General features: G+C 44.3%; 1 protein-coding gene across 1 annotated transcript in view; it reads right to left on the bottom strand.

Moving 5' to 3' along the window:
* Positions 1-25059, bottom strand: part of MTFR1 (mitochondrial fission regulator 1) — a 252410-nt gene that overhangs the window by 41039 nt on the left and 186312 nt on the right. The window contains exon 6 of the mRNA XM_069220259.1: positions 12172-12433. Within this exon, the coding sequence (XP_069076360.1) occupies positions 12172-12433 (262 nt within the window). The remainder of the gene's footprint in view (positions 1-12171; positions 12434-25059) is intronic.

The raw sequence follows: 25059 nt of genomic DNA, 5'->3' as shown, positions 1-25059 counted from the left end.
ATGAATGGCCTCCAAAGCCTGACCATTACCCTTCCGACTCACCTGCTCTAGCTCATGCCATGTCCTATTTAGTCTGGTCCACGCATGGCTTATTGAGATACTTTCAGATTCAATGTCAGCACCGGAGGCGAGGATTAGGCTTTTTCTCTATTCACTTTATTAACTAGCAGCCTTTGAAAGCAAATATAATATTCTTCAACAACTACATTCCCCTATGAAGCATAGGGAATGACAACAGTTCAATAGGTCAACCAGTCCCAGATAAGTGTGCCCTTCAAGATGCTCTGTTTACGCTCCTTCCTCCTCTTTCTTCACTGCTCCTCGGCCTCAGTTAAGTGCTCTTACTGTGATTTCATTAATTACTTTTTAGCTTTTCTGCATGAGTTTCAACTGAATTACGCCTTGGCTACTGATTCCTTGAGTGCTTTTACATCACTAACGCAACTCAGCGCAGTGTGGTCTTTCGACCGCTAGAGGGCCCACACGTCTGATCTTTGCGCTCCGCATTGCCTACCTCCCAGGAGCCCGCGTGCCAGTTTCACAAGTCTTTTGTTGGTGAAGCGTGTCTGGCCACAGTTTTTTTTTGTTGCAGGAGCTGTCATACGGATAATAGTCTGTGACGAATGTTGTTCTCCTGCCGGGAGCGGTCAGTGCTACTGCATACTGCTGGTGATATTTTTCCTCTTGAGCCCGTCCACTGCCCCTTATCCCCTCCCCCCCAACTGGAATCCGAACACACGTGTGGGTAGGACGCAGCGCATTGCACGTAATTCCTCTTTTCTAAGGGAAACGACCCAGACAGCTTACATAAATAAATATTTTTCCATATAGAATAACATAAGGGAGAGTGTGTCTCAAGCCCTTTACAGCATCAGCTGACTAATTTCTACCACTAGGTAGTGCAACTAAAGTACTGGGTACCCCCAGATCATCTTCTGCCCTCAACTCTTGGTCTGCACTAAACCTACGACAATCATGCAGAGGACCGTTGAATTTATGGAGGAGGAACAAATTACCTACCTCCCGATTGATGAAAATGTTTTCCATATTATGGATGCATCTATTTACAAGGTGGTTTCCCAAATCATGGCGCCTTTGGAGAAGAAAGTCCTCCAAATGGACTCTCTCAAGATCAACAACCCTTCCCTCTGAGGGAAGACATCTCTGGACCTTCGGCCTCCCAACCTCCAGGGCAACCTTCTCCCACCACGGACACTGAACGCAAACATGCAGACGACTATGTAGTCGACCATGGCGTCTTAGCACGCCTTAAAAGGGCCTTCATTGATTTCCAGCATCCCCAACTGCTCTTTCCATTGCCTGGTACTTCTGGAGATCCCCCTCTCTCTCATTCGCCTGACCCCTTGGATGGAAAGGACTCCCAAATACCTCCAACAGAGATGAAGGAGCACGCCAGGCCTTGGTGCCCTGTAGGCAAATCCCAGACTCTTGCGCATGACCCTAAACAGGACCCATACTCAGATATGGCCAACCCAGATGACTTGCTACATCCAGTGGAGTGGTCCCCAAAGTGGCTTATGTGGCAAGCCACCTACGCAAGCCCCGAGATAAAGAGGTCCGCAGCCACCTCAGGGCAAAATGACCTTGGTCCTCTTTGGAGGACAAAATTGCCTTGACCTGAATGGCTACCTTCCTAGTCAAATTTGTAAGAGACCCCAAGAACGGGATAGATAGTTCCTGGTGCTCATGCCAGGATAAGCTACTGGATGTTATAGGGTTTTAACTAAATTCTACGACATGGCCGAGGATGGCAAGTCACCCAGATCCCTTATCTTAACAGAGGCCTTGTCAGGCTGGGCTCAACGTGCTATAATCTTCCTGGGGAACGCCAACTGAGTGATTTCCATGGAAAGTCGCCTTTAATATAGACTATAAGCTGCAGGAAATGGCAACGTCTGAAGCAGTGGCCATTGCCCAAGGGGGCCTCTTTGGTGACCCCCTTTATCTGAGAGTTAGGTAAATTTGTTAACACTTTCAATTCCCAGGATAAGGCCCAAACACCATAAAGCAAATTTTTACGCCTGTGTTTTTGCAACAGCAGGCTGCGGAAGGTGGTGCATTGCTGGCCAGCCGGCCTGCCAGCCAGCTATTAAGCCTCCAGTGGATCAGTGTCAAGATGGGGGCAATGGCAAGATCCCTCCTGCTTCAGAAATCTTTACCCCACCAGGGGCTACCCTAGTCATCGAGGCTCCAGAAACAGTTCCAGAGGCTACAGCTCCTTTAACACTTCCCAAGGTAAGTGTACAACTGCTCTCGGGGTTCAAACTTGGGGGCAGACTATCACATTTCCTTCACAACTGGGTAACCCTAATGTCAGACGCCTGGGTTCTCCAGTCAGTGAGGGTTTTTCAGATAGAGTTCTGTGGATCACCATTCCAACCACAGAGGCCAAAACCCATAACCTTTTCCCCAGCTCACACAGCTCTGGTGGACTCAGAGATTACTCAACTGTTACAGAAAGAAGCAATTGTCTAATCTCAACTGCATCCATTGGGCTTTCTCAGCAACCTCTTTTTGGAGAAAAAGAAGGACAGAGGCCAGCACCCTGTGATCAACCTAAAGGAATTCAACAAGTGGCTGAGCTTTCACCACTTCAAGATAGAGGGTATTCACCTCCTCCGTGACTTATTCCAACCGAATGACTGGATGGTACGTCTGGACCTGAAGGGCCCTTACCTGACAGTCCCTATCTTCCCTCCCCACAGATGTTTCATCAAGTATCAATGGAGGTCTCAGATCTTTGAGTCCGAATCTCTTCAGTTTGGTCAATCGTCCGCTCCTTGGTGTTTCACAAAGTTATTGAAACCAGCAGTAGAACACCTACGAGTCTGAGGTATTCGGCTCACTATATATCTCGCTGACATCCTCCTTATGGACCAAAGTCCAGCATGAATGGCTAACAATCTTCAAACCACTATCAATCTGCTGGAATCTTTGGGCTCTGTGTCCAATGAGACAAAGACCTCCTTGGTGCAGAGCCAAACCTTGCAGTTTGTGGGCTTCGTGGTGGATTTCGTCCTAGCCACAATGAGAACTCACAAGGACCCTGACCAGACCCACCATCTCTCTATGCACCTCGCCAGAAACGTGGGTCTTCTGTCCTCGTCCATACAAGCTATATTTCCGGGCACTTTGTACTATCGGGTCTTAAAATGCCTCAAGACCTCCTATCTGCACGGAAGTCTCACATATTCTCAATCCGTTCCTCTCGCCTAAGAAGCAAGGGAGGAATTGCAATGGTAGATTTCTGACATGGAAGTATGGAATGGCAGGGTCATTTTTGGCTCCTGGCCTAATCTAATGATAGAATCTAATGGGGAGTTTGACTTGGTGAATGGTCTTCCGCAGAGCAATCCCTCCACATCAACTGTCTCTAGTTGATGGCCGGCACCTTCGCCGTGAGATGCTGGACCAAGAACAAGGCACAATGTTGCGTCCTTCTCAAGATGGACAATGTGACTGCGGTATGTCACATTAACTATCTCGGAGGGATGAAGTTGAAATCCCTCGCCAACATCAGTTTTTGGTTCTACCGGCTGGCTCATCAAATTTCCGTGTCAGGGAGTTTCACTCAAACAACGTATTGGCAATCAACCCACTGGCAGGATGCAAGACTGTGGAAACTACACCTGCTCTGATTTCTCAAGATCTAATCCTTATGGGATCCTTTTAAAATGGATCTTTTCGCCTTCCATCTATACCATCAGGTGGACCAGTACTGCTGCTAGCGACCGGATCCCCATGTGGTGGCAACTGATGCATTTCTCTAAGATTGGAGCGAAGAGATGGTATACGAGTTCCCCCCCCATTCACCATACTCGTGCATGTCCAGGACATTTCATGAGAAGCTGCCTCCCTGCTGGCCAATGCCTGGTCAGAAGGCACCAATAAATGCATTTGTTCAGCCTGGAATTGATGGATGGGTTGGTGTCATCAACAACAGGTTGATCCCATGGAAGCAGGCACTGTCTATATCCTGAATTTCCTAGCTTTGTTGGCCAGAGCCGGTCTGGAATATAGATCTATCAAAACCTTCCACTCTGCTTTCTCAACAGGGCACTCTACTGTGGACAGCCACGCAGGTGTGGAGAACTCTTTGGTACCTAAATTCCACAGGGGCATTAGGTTGTCCATTCATCATGAACCCAGATATTCTACACTTTGGGACGTTAATAAGCTTTTATATCCCTTCAGGTCCTTGCCTTTGAATAAGTATCCGTCCAGAAAACAGATGTCAGCAAAACTGGCTACCCTGCAGTGTCTTGCATCTCGCCGCAGAGTTTCAGATGTGAGCAGCTTGGACATAACAGGTAGGGTATTCACTCCGGATGGAGTGACTTTTTTCATATTTCTAGAAGAATGAAATTCAACTCCAGAATTGGTTCATATCCTGTGTTCAGAGATTCCCCAACATTGTGTGTTGTCATAGCAATAAAAGCCCATGAGACTGACGGAAGAACTCCATCCCTACAGGGGAGAGACAGCTGCTAATTGCCCTCACAAATCCCCATAAGGCAGTTTCCTCCCCCATCACTGCCAGGTGGGTTTGTTGGGCCATGCAGGAAGCTGGCATCTATGTTTTCACCTTTGGGGCTCATTCTGTCAGGGGGGCCATGGCCTCTAAAGTTTGCTTTCTCTTTGGGTGCCTGTTTAGAATATATTCTAAATGTGGGGAAACAGGTCTTTGAATTATACTTTTAAGAAACTCTATTTTGAACCAATCCAGCATCTGGCATCACTTGTAGTAGAGAAGCAGTGAACTAGCCTAATCCTCGCCTCTGGTCCTGACAGAATTAAACATTTCCTAGCTATTGTAACAGAAAGTTTCAGTTCTATTAAGGACACAAAGGCGAGGATTAGCCCACCCCTTGAGATGTTATCTTCGCCTGCCCTACTTAAACTGTTTTCTCATTATCACATTAGTTTTCATGTGTGACATTCAATGAATTACAAGTAGATGTGTATTTTTATTGGTCAATGGCTTTACTCTTATGTTGCCCACTTGTCTCTTTTCACAAATACTGCTATGCCTCTCAAGTGTGTATTTACACCTGTAGGGCATTGGGACGTTCATACGGTTATGTTTTCCCCTTAGGGAAAGATTCCAGTAAACAAGATTGAATCTCACTTAACTCTGCTGTGGTCGCAGGAAGAAAGAGAAACAATAGCGTCAGAAGCTTATTAACCCCTTTGCTGCCAGGCCTTTTCCCCCTCCTGTGCCAGGCCTTTTTTTTGCCTATTTGGAATAGTTCTCGCTGAGGCCCTCATAACTTTTTGTCCACATAAGCTACCCACATCAGATTTGCGTCCTTTTTTTCCAACATCCTAGGGATTCTAGAGGTACCCAGACTTTGTGGGTTCCCCTGAAGGAGGCCAAGAAATTATCCTAAATACAGTGAAAATTTCGTTTTTTTCAAAATAATGGGAAAAAGGGGCTGCAGAAGAAGGCTTGTGTTTTTTCCCCCAAAAATGGAATCAACAAAGGGTTTGCGGTGCTAAAATCACCGGCTTCCCAGCTTTCAGGAACAGGCAGACTTGAATCAGAAAACCCAATTTTTCAACACACTTTTGGCATTTTACTGGGACATAGCCCATTTTTATGATTTTTTGCGCTTTCAGCCTCCTTCCGTCCAGAAATGGGCGTGAAACCAATGCTGGATCCCAGAAACCTAAACATTTCTGAAAAGTAGACAAAATTCTGAATTCAGCAAGGGGTAATTTATGTAGATTCTACAAGGGTTTCCTGCAGAAAATAACAACTGAAAAAATTAATATTTAAATTGAAGTGAAAAAAACAGCAATTTTTCTCTATGTTTTACTCTAACTTTAACCTGCAATGTCAGATTTTTTAAAGCAATACACGGTTACGCCTGCTGGACTCTTCTGGTTGCGGGGGTATATAGGGCATGTAGGTTCATCAAGAACCCTAAGTACCCAGAGCCAATAAATGAGCTGCACCCTGCAGTGGGTTTTCATTCTATACCGGGTATACAGCAATTCATTTGCTGAAATATAATAATGAGTGAAAAATAGCTATCAAGAAACCCTTTGTATTTCCAAAATGGGCACAAGATAAGGTGTTGAGGAGCAGTGGTTATTTGCACATCTCTGAATTCTGGGGTGCCCATACTAGCATGTGAATTACAGGGCATTTCTCAAATAGACATCTTTTTTACACACTCTCTTATATTTGGAAGGAAAAAATGTAGAGAAAGACAAGGGGCAATAACACTTGTTTTGCTATTCTATGTTCCCCCAAGTCTCCCGATAAAATTGATACCTCACTTGTGTGGGTAGGCCTAGCGCCCGCGACAGGAAATGCCCCAAAACACAACGTGGACACACCCCATTTTTTGACAGAAAACAGAGGTGTTTTTTACAATGTGCCTACCTGTGGATTTTGGCCTCTAGCTCAGCCGGCACCTGGGGAAACCTAGCAAACCAGCGCATTTTTTAAAACTAGACACTTAGGGGAATCCAAGATGGGGTGACTTGTGGGGCTCTGACCATGTTCTGTTACCCAGAATCCATTGCAAACCTAAAAATTTGACCAAAATAAAAACACCTTTTCCTCTAATTTCGGTGACAGAAAGTTCTGGAATCAGAGAGGAGCCACAAATTTACTTCCATCCAGCGTTCCCCCAAGTCTCCCGATAAAAATGGTACCTCACTTGTGTGGGTAGGCCTAGTGCCTACGAAAGGAGATGGCTCAAAACACAACATGGACACATCAAAATTATCAAAATCAAAACTACCTGTTTTTGCAGGGGGGCGTCTGCGTTTTTGGTCCTGGGCTCAGCAGCCTTCTAGGGAAACCTACCAAACCCAGACATTTCTGAAAACTAGACACCCGAGGGAGTCAAGGGAGGTGTGACTTGCATGGATCCCCCAATGTTTTCTTACCCAGAATCCTCAGCAAACCTCAAATTTAGCTAAAAAAAAAAAAAAAAAAAAACAACATTTTCCCCACATTTCTGTGTGGGATCACCGCACTGGGACACATTTCATACCACCCAATGTTCCCCTCAGTCACCCGGTAAAAATTATACCTCATTTGTGTAGGTGGGCCAAGTGCTTGTGAAAGGGAAGAGCCAAAAACATGTCGATATTGAGGGGGAACAAAGAGGGTCCAAAAGGGCTGTTTGCAAAAAAACATTTTTAGGCTGACAAGTGCAGCAAAATTTTTATCGGTATAGATGAGACAATGCTGGGTGGTAGGAATTTTGTGGATTTCTGCAGATTCCGGAAGGTTCCATCACAAAAAATGTGGGAAAATGTGTGATTTCCAGCAAAGTGGGAGGTTTCCAGGGGATTGTGGGTACAAAAATGGTGCGGGTGCATGTGAAACACACCAGTCTGGAATCACTCAGATGTTTAGTTTTCAGATGTGTCTATGTCTTGTGGATTTTTCTACATGGCAGCGTCCCAAAGTCCATAAAGTGCAGCCCTCACCATTCCAAGTGGGACGATTTTGAGAGTAAGCCAAGGTCTCATGGCGAAAATGTAAAACTAAAACCCAAAAATAATCAAATGCCTTCTGGCTTGCTGTGGGATAAGATGTTTTAGAGAGCGGGGGAGAGCTGAAAGACTGTCACCCCCTTTAGTTGATATGGGGGCGTAACCTGGCCAATACTGGTTGGTAGCCACCACCCTAATATTATTATTTATTTTTTTAATTCCCTGGCATCTAGTAGACTTTCTGCCAATCCGCGCCCCCCCCCCCCCGGATGTGGATCAGGGGTAATTGCCCCATCTGCCCACTAGTAGGCAGAACAACTTTGGCCCCATTTATTTGGGGTGGGGGTATGGCCATCTGGCCATCCCTGGCCTCTGGTGGGCTTTCTGCCCCCCTTTGGGGCAGATGGGCCTTCCAAAAATAGGCCCATCTGCCCCCAATGGGGGCAGATATGGCCAACAGTAATGTGGTCCCATGGGGAGCGACCCTTACCCCAAGGGGCTGCCTCCCTAAAGAAAACCTACGCATACCCACACACACCAATCCCTGGTGCAAAAATTGGCCGATCTGCCCCCAAGGGGGGCAGAAATGGTCTAAATACAATTTGCCCTCCAGGGTAGCGACCCTTGCCTAACAGGTCGCTCCCCATCTCTAAAAAAAACACACAAAAAAAAACACAAAAAAAAAAATTGCCCTGGCGCCTAGAGGTTTCTGCTCCCCTGGGGACAGATCGGCCTAATAACAGGCAGACCTGCCCCCAGAGGGGGCATAAAAGGCCTAAAATAAATTCTAACGCCCTCCCCCCCCCCCCCCCCCCCCCCCCCCAGGAGCTACCCTTGCCTACGGGGGCACTCCCCTTGCGTGACATTGGCGCAAAAAAAAAAAAACCCCGGTGCCTAGTTGTTTCTGCCCCTTGGGGGCAGATTGACCTAAAATCGGCCGATCTGCCCCCAAGGGGGGCAGAAATGGTCTAAATACAATTTGTCCCCCAGGGGAGCGACCCTTTCCTAATGGGTCGCTCCCCTTCTCTAAAAAAACAAACAAAAAAAAAAAAACACAAAAAAAATTAGCCATGGCGCCTAGAGGTTTCTGCCCTTCCTGGGGGCAGATCGGCCTAATAACAATAGGGCTACTTCTCCTGTAAGACGAATGCATGTGCCCCCTTACCCTAATTGGTGCAATGGAGTCCTTTCATTTGGAACAGTGCATTTTATTTCAGTTATAGGAATTTTTTCATACACTCCCCCTAATATTAAAGGCCCTGCGTTTCAAATGTTTTAGGGGAATATATGAAACAAGGTAATATTTACCTGGCTCAGTCCGTCAAAGGGAAGGCCACGAACGAGTAATGCTTTCGGAAACGGTGAAAAATGCAGCTCAACCTGAAATGGAACCCCACGGACTCCAAAATGAACGGCAACTGATTCATTAAAAGAACCCAAGCAAATAAAATGGTCTGTAATGAGCAGGCCAAGAGATCTAGGGGGGAAAACAACTATATTGCACATCTAAGAGTAGTCATATTTTGCAAAGAAATTAACACATTTCTAACTTATAAGATGCAAGCATAGTTTATTTTCAGAATACAAAGAAAGAAATTAAGCCCTTTAGCACACATCGCAGTGCTTCTTAGCTCAGTTGAGATTAGACCACTACTGTATGAAGGGTCAAAAAAATACTATGGCCCTGGTTCTGGGTAGTGTGGAAAATTCGGATCCCTCCGGAACGGTAACTTGTGTGGCATTTGATATTCTAAGTGGTGTGCCAGTAAAAATCTCATAAAAATGTAGTGGGGGGAAAAAGCAGTTTGTGAAAAAGGCAAAACATGAGGAATTCAGTTCAGTGAATATGAATCCGTATATTATGCCTCGTTTCAGTGCAGAAAACTGAAATGCAAGTTTTTGTTTTTTTTAACCACACCTGGCAAATAACCCACACTAAGGTAACAGTTTTTACCTGGAGCTGTAAATACCTCCACCTATACCTCATTAGTCAGAACCGGGGCAAATCTGCACATTTTTAAAAGCCAACATACAGTGGATGTGGCCTATGTGTCTTGGAGCACGTCTGGACACTCTTGTGGCTTTTAAAAAAGCTTCAAGAAAGTTGTGCGTGTGTGTCGGATTATAAGAAAGGACTACACCAGTTATTTGTTCCCTTCATCGATGCAGAAGCATTTCTAACAACTGCTGTGCAATTCACTTGTTCAGCTGAAGGAGGGCCCTCCCAGAATAGTGAGCTGCCTACCAGCGAGCATTTTTAATTTTCAGGAGGAAAAAGATTGTCCTCCTCACTAACGCCCTTGACTTCATTATACTCATTCGTGGTTGTTTAAGACTTTAAAATCCCAAGGGCATCGGGGTTTCAACCCAAAAGCTTCTAAAATGTGTTGTGTCGGGTCTTAATAGTTTCATGCAGGCAGTCATCTAATTTCTTTATAGAGGTCTTGAAAATGAATTACAGGAGTCTATAATGAAACTGACGGCAGCTAGCATCGGGGATCTCTTCTCGGAGCCTGATGCGAATTTTCTTATTGAAGCCAAAGGGGTTATGCTAACTGTACTTATGGAAACCTGAGTGGATGCCAACTGCACTACCTCAAATTCAAATTGCACAAAACTACATTGGCTCCAGAGGCTGAAGGCTTATGAGATGTAAAAATTGGCAAACAGTGATAAGTGATACTGAATTGCTGGCACAGCGCTTAATAACAGTCAAGCAATTAAATGTTAATAAATACTTTTATATCTTGTAGTTAGTGTTCACTAATTGAGACTGACATCTCAACACACACTAAACCGCACCTGGTTAGTGTCTCCCAGTGCACAATGTTATGGCCAAGTCAGCACAATAATTGTTCTTGATTTTGTATATTTTGCTACACGTCATTCAAGAATGATTACCCAATTTTTTGTAGCCAACCAAGATCACTTATTTTAACATCTATCAGTGAGCAATTCAAATACAGTGATGTATTGTTGAGGCATAAATCAAATCGCTTCACTATAAATCATCGCCTAGCCAGGCCACACGAGACCTTCAAGGGATGTTAATTATACAATTGTGAACCTTTACATCTAGTATTGATAATCTGTCCACAAACAGTATGTCCATCTGTGATTTCCAATGGTCAACAGCAGATATACAATTTCTCAATTTAATGATTAACACATATCCCACATCCAGTAAAGCACAGGAAACAATAAGGAATGTCACAGAAGCCTATGGTACCTTCTATGGAACCTGATGCACTATTTTGTGTGGGGCTCAGTTTTTTAGTGATTTTAACTGCACAGCACCATGTGTAGGTTGTTATCCGGTAATACTTTAAAACACTTACAGATCTAATTTAGCACCTGGGGTGGCTTTGAGGAAAATATATGTATCGGTATGAAAGATGAGTATCCATCTAAAACTATACTATTGCTACTAATGATGTGATCAAATATGTGGTACAAACAATCAACATACTTTTTAGCAGTCTTTAGAAAACTTGCTTAACATAACTGCAACAGACATGTATCTCCCTCCTTGTCATCCACATTTCACTGGCCCATGATACCAAGTATTACAATTAGGATAACTGACAGTCTTGGCAGGTATCATCTAACATAAAAGAAGCCTAATCACAACCCAGACTATTACTTATCCATTTGAAGAGAAATGTATGCAGCATCTTTCTTTTGTACAAGACTACTACTAATTACTGGAAGTGAGCAACGCTTCAGAGTTGAATATAGAACATCAATGGCATCAGAGAAAAGACCATCATACTGAAAGATCACACCAATGGACAAGAACCCATGGATAGGAATGTGCTATGCACTTAAACAATTTAACAGACATGTCATCTCTGATGAGCTTTAGAATAGAGCACAAAGTTTTATTTCACCCATTCTCTCCTATTTTGGTCAGGAACGTGAATACAATCAGAATCCACTCTAGAAAAAAAAGCAGGAGCCAGAGTAAAGGAAGTAATGATTTCCCGCATTTTATACCTGTCACAGCCAGTTAGCCATTCCTCTTTCTAAGAACTTAACTGTGATACACAAGGTGACCAAAACTTTTTTTTGAAACATCTGAATAGAAACAATGGACACTAGATGTGCCTGATTTACTACCTTGAAGGTGCTTCAAGTTCCCCAAAGCTGCTTGGCCATGCTGAAAGCTCTAGTTTCACGCCGTCATGGAATGCCTAATCAACTGCATTCATGGCAGCACAAGGCCAGAAAAATAATGGAGAAATTGAAACGAATTAACTTAGCCACGTCTCCTTGTTTTGTGTATGTATAATGCAACTATAAAGACATGTATTCAGTGCTGTTAAATTAAACTACTGTATAGGACACAGGTAGCCAGGCTCCATGTGAACCTAGTCTACAAAATAATAGTGTAAAAAAAAAAACACAAAAATTAATTTGACACTGCAAAACTAAACTGTAGATGTGTATGTAAATTCTTTAATGTATCAACAGTGAGATAACGGACCAGCACCACTCTTTCCACTTGAGTTTTTACACTGCTTTGGGAGAAGACTAAAAATGATGGCATGAAGAAAATATTAAAGATATTTAAAGTTTTGAATCAATAACTTTGGCAAATGAAGAATTCAAATTGCTACTATAACTGCTATTGGTAAGGAAAACTTCAGTGTAACTTATAAAGGCATGTAAAAAGTTAAAACTTCTGCTTACTGTTTCACAGACCGCAGTTTTACACTGCTCATGCCTTTTAACACGTCCATCATGCTTGGAACTTCAGGCTTCTTTGGGCCACTATCTACAGAGGTCTGATCCACGCCAATCTTCTTCCCTCTCCGCTCCCTAATGAGGTCGATGGCTGAAATACTTCTCTGAAGCCCAGAGGGAGGTGGAGGAGGTGGGGGTGGAGGTGGCGGCGGAGAGGGGGCCGATGCACCAGCAGGTAACGTTGAAAGAGAAGCAGTGTTCTGGTCACCTAAAGAGAACACAAATGTGAATGCATGACCAAACCAAACTTTATCATGTGGCGAAGCAATTATCTGCATATTTGATGTCACAGAGAAACGTATTACTTTAAAGAGCACCAGGGTTTATGGCTGAAGCATGTTTATTTTGATGTGTTTTAGGGATTTTTACCAAGCAACAAAAAATGAACTCGAAACAACATGCATTAAAAATAGCATCTTTTTTCAGCAGAAAAAGCTCAGAATGCAATCTTTTTCGTTAGTAAACATCTAGTGGGAGGTGCACTTGAAGAATCCCTTTACAAAGGGGGGGGGGGGGTGGGGAGGGGGGGCTGGAGAGGGCTTGGCGTGTATCAAGATAGCCACATCTGTTTAGCTCTCTGTGACGACCGAGAGGCCAGTTACGAACAAATGTGGCTACAGGGAAAATTATTTGACAAGTAGAAGGGTAGCTGTTTCTGAAAATATGCTAACTTGAATGATCTTTTCTGTCAAACAGAACCCTCTAATTCTGTTTTTCCCGAAAAAGGCACGCTTTGTTGACATTCTTCCAGCTGCAATTAAATCTCAATTGCAAAGTCTCTGCGGCAAATGCTAACTCTGCAGCTATAGACAACCCTAGAAAGGTCCTCCATCTCCTATTATTTCTTCAACGCTGTGTCTGTAGTGTTACTATAAGAGAAATTAAGAGCTGAAAGGCTATTTGTGGACAAAACAAATAAAAGACTGCAGTTTAGATGACAAATGGTCATTTGTGGCTAAAAGATAAACTGATGTTGAACAGGAGGTTAGTAACCTCCAGCTTTCATCTACAATAGCCTCACTTCATTTTCCTCTATTCAAAAACACACGGAGGGTCTTGAAAATTGAAACTGATGCAATAACAAAGATTTATGGCATACCAGAGAATTTAGAAGGGAGAAACCCTATTTCATTCTTTTAGTCCTTTATACCCAAGGCGCCAGACAATTCAATAAAACATCCTCAGAATTCACAGAATAGTTTGTTGATCAACTAGTGCTTCATCATCTTCAAAACCAAGAGGTATTATGATATTGTTGGAATATACTGACTAAAAGTAATAATGGCAGAAAAAGCTAAAAAACTGATTTTGTGATCTAGCAACAAACTCTTCTTCTCACAAGATGTTGCAAAAGCTACTATAGATCATCAGAAGTGGTTTTTAGATCTATGTCTTAAGCTCAAGCTTCAAAGTAAGATTTGGTTTAATTTATCTATGTAGCCTCAGACTGATATAACACAATAAAACAGTCTCATATGATGACCCAATCATCTTCAGAGATTACTGGATGAATGTACAGGAGAAGTCATCGAATCTTCAAAATATACTTCTTCTTGTGACTCCTTATATATGTTTTGTTATGTATGAAGTTTATATAGATGTATATGCCCTTATTATTTAGTTTTTCTAATTAATGTCTTATTCTTTCCATCTTGTCCTTTAGGTCAGCATCTATTCTGGTCCCGCTTGTGGCTCACCTTCTCTCCTTGTGTTTTTAAATTCCTTGGTCCTCTCGAAATAACACTGTGCCATTGTCTCTATGTGGCTCCACCAGCCTCACTTGTTTATGTTCAATGCAGGTATGTTATTTGCATTTTTTGACTTTGTCTTTCTTGCTTTCCTTTGTCTGTTTTTCCTTCTCTGCGTTTCACACATTGGAGAATTTTTGTCTTTTCTTGTTCCCCTTTTTCCCCCCTCAATCATATTGTTTAATTATTCTCATCAATTTTTCTTATTTTGGGATCCTTTTTCTGTGTGTTGTTTAATTACCGCTACATGTGTTTTTCACTATGGATTTAAATGTAATTTCTTGGAATGTGAAAGGTCTTATTTCACTTATTTAAATATGGTGTGTCTGATCATATTTAGCCAAACTCAGGGCCACATTACGAGTCTGGCGGTATTCAGGCCGCAAGATTCAGGTTGGAGGTTGGACCACTGCAACTGACAGTCTGACCTCCAAATTAAGACTTTGGCGGGCAGACCGCCATCCCTGCTGGAAACATGATTCCTGACGGCATGACTACAGTCGGGCTTCTAACCAGCCATGGCAGTGCTAAACTCAGCTCCACTATGCTGATTACATCCCCCCCCTTTCCACCAGCCTTTTCATGGTTGGGACCCTGCCATGAAAAAGCTGGCAGAAAGTTAGGGCAGGGACCCCCCTGCCCAGCACCGTCGGAATGTGCACTATCTGCTATGCAGACATTGCACATTCTGAGGGTGCTGTTGGGCACCCTCTGTGCTACGAAACAGTACTCGGCTCCTTTAAGGGAGCAAATGCTCTCTTGTAGCACTGTTGCCACTGGCGGAACGCTCTACTTCAAGGTTTCTGCCGGTCAGACAGGTCATTTTATGATTACATTTCTGCATTGGGCCTTGAAGTTATTAAACCTATCTCTATACTCTAATTCCACTCTCAGGGGCTCCATTTATAAATGTTTTCTTCTACTTTTAACTTGCAAAGAGGGGTCAGACAAAGCTATCTCTTGTTTCCTCTAGTGTTCATTCTGGCTTCTCTCTCATCAGTGTCAAAACTGTGACATTATTGGCTTTCTGTATAAAGAGCTACATCTACAATTGTCTGCTTATGCAAATTGTATTATTTTATACATTGCTAACCCGGAACACTCGCTCCAGGCCTTTCTTCAAGAAGTCAGTGACTTTTTAGCAGTGTCTGGATACAAATCAAAAATTGACGAAACTGAGATGTTGCATATGATTCAATTGACTTAAGCCATTATATGATAATGAAAATGTCACTTACCCAGTGTACATCTGTTCGTGGCATTAGTCGCTGCAGATTCACATGTTTAGCACAGTCCGCTGCCTGGTGTTGGGCTCGGAGTATTACAAGTTGTTTTTCTTCGAAGAAGTCTTTTTTGGTCACGGGACCGAAGGACTCCTCCCTCTTCGGCTCCATTGCGCATGGGCGTCGACTCCATCTTAGATTGTTTTCCCCGCAGAGGGTGAGGCTGGAGTTGTTTGCTATAAATAGTGCCCATGCAATGGAGTGAATACGTATGTACATAAAAGGTTTATAATAATTATTTACAAATGTACAAATGTTTAAGATTTAAGATTTACTTCTAAACGGCTACAGGCTTCCCGGGGAGGCGGGAGGGCACATGTGAATCTGCAGCGACTAATGCCACGAACAGATGTACACTGGGTAAGTGACATTTTCAGTTCGATGGCATATGTTGCTGCAGATACACATGTTTAGCATAGACTATAAAGCACTTACCTCCCCTAAAAGCGGTGGTTTAGCCTGTAGGAGTTGAAGTAGTTTGGAATAATGTTCTTAGTACAGCTTGGCCCACTGTAGCTTGTTGTGCATTTAGTACATCTACACAGTAGTGTTTAGTAAATGTATGAGGCGTAGACCAGGTTGCAGCCTTACATATTTCGCTCATAGGAATGTTTCCTAGAAAGGCCATTGTAGCACCTTTCTTTCTGGTTGAGTGTGCCTTAGGTGTAATAGGCAATTCTCTCTTGGCTTTAAGATAGCATGTTTGAATACATCTGACTATCCATCTAGCAATGCCTTGTTTAGAGATTGGATTTCCTATGTGTGGTTTTTGAAAAGCTATGAACAGTTGTTTTGTTTTCCTGATTAACTTTGTTCTGTCAATGTAGTACATTAGTGCTCTTTTGATGTCTAATGTATGTAGTGCCCTTTCAGCCACGGAATCTGGCTGTGGGAAGAACACTGGTAATTCTACTGTTTGATTTAAATGGAATGGTGAGATTACTTTTGGTAGAAATTTTGGATTTGTTCTTAGAACTATTTTATTTTTGTGTATTTGAATAAATGGTTCTTGTATGGTAAATGCCTGTATTTCACTTACTCTTCTGAGGGATGTGATTGCAATGAGAAATGCGACTTTCCACGTTAGATATTGCATTTCACAGGAATGCATGGGTTCAAAAGGTGGACCCATGAGTCTTGTTAAGACGATGTTAAGGTTCCATGAAGGAACTGGTGGTGTTCTTGGTGGTATAATTCTTTTTAGCCCTTCCGTGAATGCTTTAATAACTGGTATTCTAAATAGAGACGATGAATGAGTAGTTTGTAGGTAAGCAGATATTGCTGCGAGGTGTATTTTTATAGATGAAAAAGCGAGGTTTGCTTTTTGCAAATGTAGTAAGTATCCCACTATGTCCTTTGTAGAGGCATGCAATGGTTGGATTTGATTGGTATGGCAGTAGCAAACAAACCTTTTCCACTTAGATGCATAGCAGTGTCTAGTGGAAGCTTTTCTAGCTTGTTTTATGACCTCCATACATTCTTGTGTGAGGTCTAAGTGTCCGAATTCTAGGATTTCAGGAGCCAAATTGCTAGATTCAATGATGCTGGGTTTGGATGCCTGATCTGTTGTTTGTGTTGTGTTAACAGATCTGGTCTGTTGGGTAGTTTGACATGCGGTACTAGTGAAAGGTCTAGTAGAGTTGTATACCAAGGTTGTCTTGCCCATGTGGGTGCTATCAGTATGAGTTTGAGTTGGTTTTGACTCAATTTGTTTACTAGATATGGAAGGAGAGGGAGAGGGGGAAAAGCGTATGCAAATATCCCTGACCAATTCATCCATAGAGCATTGCCTTGTGATTCGCGGTGTGGGTACCTGGATGCGAAGTTTTGGCATTTTGCGTTTTCTTTTGTTGCGAACAAATCTATCTGGGGTGTTCCCCAAATTTGAAAGTAATTGTTCAGAACTTGGGGGTGAATTTCCCATTCGTGGATTTGTTGGTGGTCTCGCGAAAGGTTGTCTGCTAGTTGGTTTTGGATCCCTGGAATAAATTGTGCTATTAGGCGAATGTGGTTGTGAATCGCCCACTGACATATTTTTTGTGTTAGGAGACACAATTGTGTTGAGTGTGTTCCTCCTTGTTTGTTTAAATAATACATTGTTGTCATGTTGTCTGTTTTGACAAGAATGTATTTGTGTGTTATTATGGGTTGAAAGGCTTTTAACGCTAGAAATACTGCTAACAGTTCTAGGTAATTTATATGAAATTTTGTTTGGTGTACATCCCATTGTCCTTGAATGCTGTGGTGATTGAGGTGTGCTCCCCACCCTGTCATGGAAGCATCTGTTGTTATAACGTATTGAGGCACTGGGTCCTGAAATGTCCGCCCTTTGTTTAAATTGTTGCTGTTCCACCATAGAAGCGAGAGGTATGTTTGGCGGTCTACCAACACCAGATCTTGAAGTTGACCCTGTGCCTGTGACCATTGTGATGCTAGGCACTGTTGTAAGGGTCGCATGTGTAGTCTTGCGTTTGGGACAATGGCTATGCAGGATGACATCATGCCTAGAAGTTTTAGCACAAATTTTGCTTGTATCTTTTGGTTTGGAAACATAGCACTTATTACCTTGTGGAATGCTTGCACTCTTTGTGGACTTGGAGTGGCAATTCCTTTTGATGTGTTGATGGTTGCCCCTAGATATTGTTGTGTCCGACACGGTTCGAGGTGTGACTTTGTATAGTTGATGGAGAAACCCAGTTTGTGAAGGGTTTGTATGATATATGTGGTGTCGTTTGTGCACTTTTTTACTGTGTTGGTCTTGATTAGCCAATCGTCTAGGTAAGGAAACGCATGTATTTGTTGTCTCCTGATATGTGCTGCTACTACTGCTAGACATTTTGTGAATACTCTTGGTGCAGTTGTTATTCCGAATGGCAACACCTTGAATTGGTAATGTATTCCTTTGAATACGAACCTTAGGTACTTTCTGTGAGAAGGGTGTATCGGTATATGAAAGTACGCATCTTTTAGGTCTAATGTGGTCATGTAATCTTGCTGTTTGAGCAGTGGAATGATGTCTTGTAGTGTGACCATGTGAAAGTGGTCCGATATGATGTAGGTATTTAGTGTCCTGAGATCTAATATTGGTCGTAATGTTTTGTCTTTTTTTGGAATTAGAAAGTACAGGGAGTAAACTCCTGTGTTTTTTTGTTGTACTGGTACTAACTCTATTGCATCCTTTTGCAGTAGTGCTTGAACTTCTAGTCCTAAAAGTTCTAAATGTTGTGGTGACATTTTGCGTGTTTTTGGAGGGATGTTTGGTGGGAATTTGTGGAATTCTATGCAATAGCCATGTTGGATTATTGCTAGTACCCAATTGTCTGTTGTAATCTGCTGCCAAGATTGGTAGAATTGGCTTAGTCTTCCCCCCACTGGTGTTGAGTGAAGGGGTTGTGTGACTTGAAAGTCACTGTTTAGGTGGAGGTGTTTTTGGAGTCTGGAATCTTCCCCTACTCCTTGGGAATTGACCCCCTCTATATCCCCTGAAACCTCCCCTTTGGAATGAACCCTGATATGGTGTGGTTCTTGTTTGTTGGCTGGTGGTGTCTGTGGGTTGGCCACGAAACCCCCCTCTAAATGGAGTTTTCCTAAAAGAGCCTCTGCTGTGCGGGGAGTAGAGTGCGCCCATGGCTTTGGCCGTGTCTGTGTCCTTTTTAAGTTTTTCAATGGCTGTGTCCACTTCAGGGCCAAAAAGTTGTTTCACGTTGAAGGGCATATTAAGGACAGCCTGCTGGATTTCAGGTTTGAACCCTGAAGTGCGGAGCCAAGCGTGTCTCCTTATGGTGACAGCAGTGTTGACTGTTCTCGCTGCAGTATCGGCTGCGTCCATTGAAGAGCGGATTTGATTGTTTGAGATCGTTTGTCCCTCTTCAACTATTTGCTGCGCCCTCTTTTGGTATTCTTGGGGAAGATGGTCTAAGAGAAGTTGCATCTCATCCCAGTGTGCGCGGTCATATCGGGCTAGCAGCGCTTGAGAATTTGCGATGCGCCACTGGTTGGCTGCCTGTGATGCTACTCTTTTTCCTGCCGCATCAAATTTTCGGCTTTCTTTGTCCGGAGGTGGGGCGTTGCCAGATGTATGGGAATTTGCTCTTTTGCGAGCTGCCCCTACTACTACGGAGTCAGGTGGTAACTGCGAAGTAATAAACACTGGGTCTGTGGGTGGTGGTTTGTATTTCTTATCCACCCTTGGGGTGATGGCTCTTGATTTTACGGGCTCTTCAAAAATTTGTTTTGCGTGCCGTAACATCCCTGGTAGCATTGGGAGACATTGATATTGGCTATGTGTAGCCGAGAGGGTGTTAAATAAAAAATCATCCTCTATAGGATCGGAATGCAGTTGGACATTGTGGAATTCTGCTGCCCTAGCCACCAGTTGCGAGTATGAGGTACTGTCCTCTGGCGGTGACGGCTTTGTGGGGTATGAATCGGGATCATTGTCCGGCACTGGGGTGTCGTATAGGTCCCAAGCGTCTTGATCCTGATTATCTTGACTTATAGTAGTTTGCGCTGGTGAGTGCATTTGTGGCGGAGTTTGTGCCGGCGATGCCTGTTGTGGTGGAGAGGGCGGAGGCGTGACTTTTTTAACCACTTTGGCTTGTGGTTGTGCGTCATCCTTGAGAAATCCGATCCTTCTTTTTCTCATTATAGGGGGAAGGGTTGATATCTTCCCTGTGTCTTGTTGGATGTACAGTCTCTTTTGTGTGTAGTCTGATTCTACACTTTGGAGCTCTTGTCCAAATCTGTGCATCTGGCCACTTATTCCTTGTTCCTCTGTGTAGGAAGGAGGTGTGGAACTTTTCGGCGCCGAGAGAGAATCTATTTTCGGCTTCGGTACCGACAGAATTTTTGTGGCTTTCGGCAGTGTGTCTCGGTGCCGATGTTTTTCGGTGCCGGCATCTTGTTTTTGCCTCTCGGAGCCGCTATCTCGGCTCCGAGGTTGCTCCATGGCGGTCCCTCGACCGGAGTCGGGTGTCTTCGCTATGGGCGTGCCCTTTTTCGGCGCCTTCGACGGCTCGCCGGTTTTATGGGTCGAGCCATGGCCTGTTGGCAGTGGCGTCCCCTGGGCTTTTGTCTTCTCGATGGTTTTTATTTTCGACGTCTTACTCACTGTTTGTTGTTGTTGTTCGACGTCGGAGTCTCCGGATTCTGATTCCGGAACCGAGAATGTTTCCTCTTCGTCATCGAAACGTTGTTTTGTCGGCGTGGACGCCATTTGTAGACGCCTGGCTCTTCGGTCCCGGAGTGTTTTTCTGGACCGGGAGGCTCGACAGGCCTCACAGGTATTCTCCTTGTGCTCGGGGGACAAGCACAAGTTACAGACCAAGTGCTGATCTGTATAAGGATACTTACTGTGACATTTTGGGCAGAAACGGAACGGGGTCCGTTCCATCGGCTTCGATGTCGCACGCGGTCGGGCCGACCAGGCCCCGATGGGGGATCGAAGCTACCCCAAAGTCTTCCAATGATCGGTGTCGATGTACCTAACTATCCCGATACCGAACGGAACAATACCGACGCTTTCTTCCGAGATTCTGACTAACTTTCCGAACCGAAACACGGAGCGAAAAGGAATACGTCCGAACCCGACAGCGGAAAAAAAACAATCTAAGATGGAGTCGACGCCCATGCGCAATGGAGCCGAAGAGGGAGGAGTCCTTCGGTCCCGTGACCAAAAAAGACTTCTTCGAAGAAAAACAACTTGTAATACTCCGAGCCCAACACCAGGCAGCGGACTGTGCTAAACATGTGTATCTGCAGCAACATATGCCATCGAACACCTAGTTTTGCCTGGAATCCTTACTAAAAACTAAATCCCTAGGTCTGTGGTGTTCTCCTTCTATAAAAGATACTATCAAACTAAATATGAAGGAATTGCCGAAGAAACTTGAAGCATGTATTACCAGGGGGAAATGTTTTTATTCTGTTGTGGTAGGATCACCTGGACTATCAAAATGATGATGGTTCCTCTAATTTTGTAAGCTGGTTATGTGATACCTGTCCATACCCAGATTATCTCTCTCAGGAGTCTCTAAACTTTTCTGTAGCAAGAGATACTTCTTTCCAGTGAAAGTCCTTGCGAGCTACTGAAGGTTAAACAACTTGTGCATTATTACCAGACACCTCCACACAAAGCTTCCTTGACTTTAACCCCTTCGCTGCCAGGCCTTTTCCCCCTCATGTGCCAGGCCTTTTTTTTTTTTTAGCTATTTGGGGCAGGGCCCGCTTAGGCCCTCACAACTTTTTGTCCACATAAGCTACCCACGCCAAATTTGCATCCCTTTTTTCCAACATCCTCGGGATTCTAGAGGTACCCAGACTTTGTGGGTTCCCCTGAGGGAGACCAAGAAATTAGCCAAAATACAGTGAAAATTTTGTTTAAAAAAAAAGGGAAAAAAAGGGATGCAGAAGAAGGCTTGTGTTTTTTTTCCTTAAATTGACATCAACAAAGGGTTTGCAGTGCTAAAATCACGAGCTTCCCAGCTTTCAGGAACAGGCAGACTTGAATCAGAAAACCGAAATTTTCAACACAATTTTGGCATTTTACTGGGACATACCCCATTTTTACGATTTTTTGTGCTTTCACCCTCCAGCCAGTCAGTGACAGAAATGGGTGTGAAACCAATGCTGGATCCCAGAAACCTAAACATTTCTGAAAAGTAGACAAAATTCTGAATTCAGCATCAGCAATGGGTAATTTGTGTAGATCCTACAAGGGTTTCCTACAGAAAATAACAAATAAAAAAACAAATGAAATTGAGGTGAAAAAAACAGCCATTTTTCTCTACGTTTTACTCTACCTTTTTTCTGCAATGTCAGATTTTAGAGAGGAATATACCGTTACGTCTGCTGGACTCTTCTGGTTGCGGGGATATATAGGGCTTGTAGGTTCATCAAGAACCCTAGGTACCCAGAGCCAATAAATGAGCTGCACCTTGCAGTGGGTTTTCATTCTATACCGGGTATACAGCAATTAATTTGCTGAAATATAAAGAGTCAAAAATAGGTTTCAAGAAAACCTTTGTATTTCCAAAATGGGCACAAGATAAGGTGTTGAGGAGCAGTGGTTATTTGCACATCGCTGAATTCTGGGGTGCCCACACTAGGATATGAATTACAGGGCATTTCTCAAATAGACGTCTTTTTTACGCACTGTCTTATATTTGGAAGGAAAAAATGTAGAGAAAGACAAGGGGCAATAACACTTGTTTTGCTATTCTATGTTCCCCCAAGTCTCCCGATAAAAATGGTACCTCACTTGTGTGGGTAGGTCTAGTGCCCGCGACAGGAAATGCTCCAAAACACAAAGTGGACACATCACATTTTCTCAAAGAAAACAAAGGTGTTTTTTGCAAAGTGCCTACCAGTGGATTTTGGCCTCTAGCTCAGCCGGCACCTAGGGAAACCTACCAAACTTGTGCATTTTTGAAAACTAGAGACCTAGGGGAGTCCAAGACTGGGTGACTTGTGGGGCTCGCACCAGGTTCTGTTACCCAGAATCCTTTGCAAACCTCAAAATGTGGCTAAAAAAAACACTTTTTCCTCACATATCGGTGACAGAAAGTTGAGGAATCTGAGAGGAGCCACAAATTTCCTTCCACCGAGCGTTCCCGATAAAAATGGTACCTCACTTGTGTGGGTGGGACAAGTGTTTGTGACAGGGAAGAGCCAAAAACACGTCGAAATTGAGGGGGGAACCAAAGTGGGTCCAAAAGGCCAATTTTAAGAAAAAAAAATGTTTAGGCTGACAAGTGCAGCAGAAATTTTATTGGTATAGATGAGACAATGCTGGGTGGTAGGAATTTTGTGGATTCCTGCAGATTCCGGAAGGTTCCATCACAAAAATGTGGGAAAAATATGTGCTTTCCAGCAAAGTTGAAGGTTTGCAGGGCATTGTGGGTAAGGAAATGGTGCGAGGTGCTTGTGAAGCACACCACCCTGGAATCAACTAGATGTTTAGTTTTCAGATGTGTCTAGGTCTTGTGGATTTTGCTACATGGCAGCTTCATAAAGTAAAAAAAAAAAGTGCAGCCCTCACCATTCCAAGTGGGACGATTTTGAGAGTTACCAAGCTCTCATGGCCCAAATGTAAAACAAAAACCAAAAATATTCAAATGTCCTCTTGCTTGCCATGGGATAAGATGTTTTAGTGTGTGGGGGAGAGCTGAATGACTGTTAGCCCCTTGAGTTCGGGTGGGGGCATAACCAGGCCCATACTGGTTGGTAGCCACCACCCCACTATTTTCTTTTATTGTTTTTATTCCCTGGCATCTAGTAGACTTTCTGACTCCCCCCCCCCCCGGGGTGTGGATCGGGGGTAACTGCCCAATCTGGCCACTGGTGGGCAGAACAACTTTGGCCCCATTTATTTGTGATGGGGGTATGGCCATACCCCCAACCTCTTATTTTGAAAAATAAATCTTCCCTGGTATCTGGTGGGCTTTCTGCCCCCCTTGGGGGCAGATGGGCCTTCCAAAAATAGGCCAATCTGCCCCCAAGAGGGACAGTTATGGCCAACAGTAATGAGCCCCCATGGGGAGCGACCCTTGCCCAAGGGGCTCCCCCCCCAAAGCAAAACACACACATACACACCAATCCATGGTGTCTAGAGGTTTCTGCCCCCTTGGGAGGAGGCGGCAGAAATGGCCTAGTAATTATTTGCCCCCTGCACACCCCGCCTCCTCCCCCGCCCCCCCCCCCCCCCCGGGAGCAACCCTTGCCCAAGGGGTACATAAAAAAATAAAAATAAACAAAAAACAAAAACTATCCCTGGTGTCTGGTGTTTTTTTCTGCCCCCTCCCCCCCCCCCTAATATTTTTAGGCCGATCTGCCCCCGGGGAGGCAAAAAATAGCCTAAAAGTTATTTGCCCCCCTGGCGAGTGGCCCTTGCCCAAGAGGCCACTCCTCTTCTGCGCAAGTACAAAAAAAAAATCCCTGGTGTCTAGTGGTTTCTCTCCCCCCCCCCCCCCCCCCCCCACGAGCGACCCTTGCCCAAGGGGTCGCTCCCCAAACATAAAAAAAAAAACAACAGACAACATTTTCCCTGGTGTCTAGTGGATTTAATAATATTAGGGCGATCTGCCCTTGGGGGTTGGGGGAGCAGAAATAGCCAAGAAACAAATTGCCCCCCCCCGCGGAGCGGCCCTTGCCCAAGGGGCCACTCCCCTTATTGGAAATAACAAAAAAATAATCCCTGGTGTCTAGTGGCATTTCTGCTGCCCGGTCGCATTGCGATTGGGCAGCAGAAATGCTCAGAGAGACATGAAAGGAGAGGAAAGGCCTTTCCTCTCCTTTCATGCCTCTCTGCCCCCTCCACGTGATCTTGGATTTGCATTTCTCCTTCGATTGGCTCTGATGAGGTCAGCGCGCGAAAGTGTGCTGATGTCATCAGACGCCAAGGGGGGGGGTTTAACGGGAGGGTGGCGGAGGTGGAAGGGGAATCGATTTCCCTCATATCTCTGCCCAGGGGAGGGGGGTGCTCGGCCATCAAATCAAATCAAATCATTAACATTTATAAAGCGCGCTTCTCACCCGTGCGGGTCTCAAGGCGCTAGGGGAAAAAGGGGGGTGAGGGGGGTTATCGCTGTTTGAACAGCCAGGTCTTTAGGAGTCTCCAGAAAGCGGAGTGGTCCTGGGTGGTCCTGAGGCTGGTGGGGAGGGAGTTCCAGGTCTTGGCCGCCAGGAAGGAGAAAGATCTCCCACCTGCTGTGGAGCGGCAGATGCGAGGGACAGCAGCGAGTGCGAGGCCAGAGGAGGCGGGTGGGAGATCTTTCTCCTTCCTGGCGGCCAAGACATGGAACTCC

This window comes from Pleurodeles waltl, chromosome 2_2 (genome assembly GCF_031143425.1).
Source record: "Pleurodeles waltl isolate 20211129_DDA chromosome 2_2, aPleWal1.hap1.20221129, whole genome shotgun sequence".
Classification (NCBI taxonomy): domain Eukaryota; kingdom Metazoa; phylum Chordata; class Amphibia; order Caudata; family Salamandridae; genus Pleurodeles; species Pleurodeles waltl.
This window is presented reverse-complemented; position numbering and strand designations above follow the sequence as displayed.